This window comes from Populus nigra, chromosome 6 (assembly GCF_951802175.1).
Source record: "Populus nigra chromosome 6, ddPopNigr1.1, whole genome shotgun sequence".
Lineage (NCBI taxonomy): Eukaryota > Viridiplantae > Streptophyta > Magnoliopsida > Malpighiales > Salicaceae > Populus > Populus nigra.
The window spans coordinates 21,638,897-21,642,814 of record NC_084857.1 but is presented as its reverse complement, the minus strand read 5'-3'; the positions used below and the strand labels follow the sequence as shown (position 1 = coordinate 21,642,814).

Below are 3,918 nucleotides of genomic sequence, written 5' to 3'. Positions count from 1 at the left end.
CCAAAAAATAATCATGCTCGGAATAGAATCGAATCCAAAACCAATCCAAATTATATTCCAAAATGTAAATGCATTACTGTTTCAAAACATTAATCAGGCTACATCATAAGAGCTTATACGATCAAAGGAACCACAGATGTCAAGGTCAGAGATGATGAAGCAGGTGAGCTTGAGATGGTTTATTTCTTGTGTTTGGTAATGACAATATTTAGGTAGTAGATGGTAACAATATTTTTCTCGACTAATGACTGGAATACTACTGACTAGTTATTTGTTGATATATAAACCATAATTTAGAGGTGAGCCGTCTCCTGACCCGGTCTGCAAAACAAGACCAACGGATCCTACCACTAATCTACTTAAGTGATTACGAGTTCGAATTTCATCATCTTTTTTTTATTTGATAAAAAATAACGCAGAAAGTAGTATGAATCTATACAAGTTTTAAGCCCAAAATTTTTTTATTTGAGGGGATGTATTAGAGAGTACTATAAAATTATTCTTGAACCTCATCTAACATCTTAACCTTTTGGGTTGAGATGCTTCTCTATACTCACTAAAATCATTGTTGCAGCAGCATCCCCTTCCACGCCATCAGCAGCAGCTTGTAGCAGACCTCTCCAACAGCGGCAACTTCTTTGAAACTACAGCAGCAACTTCTTTCAAGCCATTTACCTCATCACCACCATATTACCACCCCTATCTAAGACCCTAGACTCTGACCTTCACAAAAAGATCACCTTTCACCTACCAACACCAATCCAAACCATGTTTTGAATCTGTGAAGATATGCTTTGAAAGATTTCCTTGCTAGCTTCAGTATCAACCCCTAAGAAGATCCTTCATTAAATTTGGAGAGGTTAAGGACTTGTTCATTTCTCGCAAAAGGAACCGAGTGGGAGAAGGTTTGTGCACATCAAAATATGTCGATTTTAATAAATTTCAGATATTGGTTAAAATTGATTAATTGACCAGTCACACTTGAGAAATATAAAATTAGTGGTGAATCATATTCTTTAGTGAGACGCCATGAAAACTAAGGAAAAGCCAAAGCTAAAAAGCTTCTTATTTATTTTAGTTTTATTTATGCCCAATACATGATAGTAGGCACTCGTACTCCCTCATACAGAATTGCAGTAGATAATATCAATACGCATCTGGTTCGAACATCACAAGAAGAGGGCCGACATTGGGAGCCAAGTGCTTGTCACTGTTGACGCCGACTGGGACGCATGAGCATTCACAGAAGGGTTCGGACATTGGACAAAAAGAAAGCTGATAAAAACTATTATCACCTTCATACTTGGTGATCTTAAACCGATTCAATCTATCAACACCTCCTGTGGTCACAATCAATCCTTCCGATTCAATCATCCACATCGTTGTCACGCCCGCCATCCTACATGAGGGTGCCTCAAAGTTCACATTTAGATAAGAGCCTTCACGGATGACACCATCGTTGGATTTTATAGCAGGTGAAAATGTTATTGGGAGGCTCTCGTTCAAAGTGGAAAGTATAACATCTGAATTGCATATGATCTTGCTAGTCGCGGTGACCGCAAGAGTTGTTGTATTGTCAGTCGAGGGGGCTACGATTAAATAACGAGCACCAGCTTGCACCTCATGACCGAAGACATCGAGCACTGCTGCAGCATCTTTGGCATGAACGGCCTCAGGAAATGAAGTTGCTGCGAAGGCAAAGAGAAGGAAGGAGAACCCTAGAAATTTAGTGATCTCCATATTTTTTGAATATGAGTATTAGTTATCTCAGTATTGTGTCTTGTTGATCTTGTGTTGAAACAACGCATGGAGAGCATATATTTATATGGAGCGAGCATTTTTATTATTTGTTACAATTAATTAAAAAATTCCACAAAAATATAAATTATAGTGTTTTACTCGTGCCGACCTTCGACAAAACTACAAACTATAGTCCTTTAGCAAAGAGTTGTCGTGTAGGTTTTGAGCTCTTGCCTCTTGCTTACTTGATTTATCCCACAATAGTGTTTTACTCGTGCTGAGTAGAAATTATAGTCCCATGGCAAGGAGTTTGCTTAAAATGTTATAATTGATCTGATCAATAAACTTAAAAAATTTAAATTTATTAAATAAAATTAAATAAACTATATTCTTTTGAAACGACAATTGTTTTAATCATTAATCGTGTGTAATAATTGGTGAGCTTGACAACTCGAAAATAAACGAAAGAGTCTATTCTATAAATAACTTCAATTAAAACTACTAATTAAACCTTCCAAATAAAATTGAAGTTGTGAAGCTTGGAATCGGTCATTTAAAATGAGATTACATGTCCTAGTACAAAATGAAGATTTTTTTATAAATTGTCAAAAAAATATATTCCTATTTTCTTGCACTAAAAACTATACGATATTTAAAAATTTATTGTTTTGATAGAAATTTAGTGATCTTCATTGTTAAGATCAGTATTAGTTATCCCAATATTTTGTCTTCTAGTTCATGTGTTGAAAGAGTGCAAACATTTGGATTATTCGTTATAATAATTATGCGTGCACCTGTTGGTCGACAAAACTACAAATTATAGTCCTGCGGCAAAGAGTTGTCGTTTAGGTTTTGAGCTTTTGGACCACTTTATTTACTCGTGCTTAATAGTTTATAAGATTCCATCAATTCAAATATTTCCTCATCTCATTTTCGAAGAAAATAATAAATATTTCTCATCTTATTTTAAGATAGGTACTGCTATATATATAGTGAGAAAGGATTTGTATTATTTGTCACCTAATATTAATTCAAACTTGTGCATGCTGACTACAACATAAATAATTTTTGTAAAGGTTAAAAGTTTCGGGACCACTTTGCTTACTTAGCCATCCGCCAAAACTTGTTTTACTCTTGCTGATTAAATAGTTTTCTACATGTATTGTAGTTGAGAAGATTCACATAATATATGAACTATCCATAAGGATCATAATGAGTAAGTTTTTTTTTCCAGAAAAAGTTGAAGATTCAATTTAAAGAACCCTAATATATACTCTTCAATCAAGTTGCACAAGGTTTTCTATAGTTAATGAATGAAAGAGATGATGAAATAGTGATAGATGCGTATGTAGCAGTCATCCTTTGTGTGTGTGTGTGTGTATATATATATATATATATATATATGTTTAGGGTTGTGTACAATAGTAATGGTGGAAAACACTACACAAGATAATTACACTATGTATATGATAAGTTCTCCGTAATACGCCCCCTCAAGCTGAAGAGGGAGACTCCACTCGAAGCTTGGATCGAAAATACGCAGACAGTGTAGACGATAGAGGTTTGGTAAGGACATCGGCTAGTTGATCCTTCGAAGAGATGAACCGGACTTGAATCTCCTTCTTAGCAACTCGATCACGAACAAAATGGTAGTCAACCTCAACATGTTTAGTACGAGCATGAAAGACAGGATTTACTGACAGAAACGTTGCCCCTAAATTATCACACCACAAAGTAGTCATAGGTGGAGAGGAAAGCTAGAGTTCTGACAATAACGAACGAAGCCATAGGATTTCAGCGGTGCCATCAGCTAAGGCCTTATATTCGGCTTCTGTGGAGGATCTAGCAACAGTACGTTGTTTTCCTGATTTCCAAGAGATAGGAGTATTCCCGAGATATACCAGATAACCACTAGTAGATTTCCGATCATCAACACTACCAACCCAATCTACATCAGTAAAGCCATGGAGGGATAGAGGAGATCCTCGAGTAACATGTAAACCATAATATGTTGTAGCCTGAAGATACCGTAAAATACGTTTAACAGCCGCCCAGTGGTCCTCAGTGGGAGCGTGCATAAACTGACATACCTTATTGACATCATAACAGATATCAGGTCTGGTAAAGGTAAGATACTGTAAAGCACCGACAATCTGTCTATACTTGGTGGAATCAGAG

At 36.1% G+C, this 3,918-nt stretch overlaps 1 protein-coding gene across 1 annotated transcript; it reads right to left on the bottom strand.

Moving 5' to 3' along the window:
- Positions 1 to 1,037: 1,037 nt before the first annotated feature.
- LOC133696899 (wound-responsive protein GWIN3-like) lies at positions 1,038 to 1,787 on the bottom strand. The gene has a single exon (XM_062119193.1). It carries the CDS (start codon positions 1,738 to 1,740, stop codon positions 1,147 to 1,149), a length of 594 nt encoding a protein of 197 aa, XP_061975177.1. The 5' UTR covers positions 1,741 to 1,787; the 3' UTR covers positions 1,038 to 1,146.
- Positions 1,788 to 3,918: the final 2,131 nt, after the last annotated feature.

What these genes read in the sequence shown, in the direction of transcription:
- LOC133696899 (XM_062119193.1), bottom strand. Translation starts at nt 1,740, where the DNA reads ATGGAGATCACTAAATTTCTAGGGTTCTCCTTCCTTCTCTTTGCCTTC.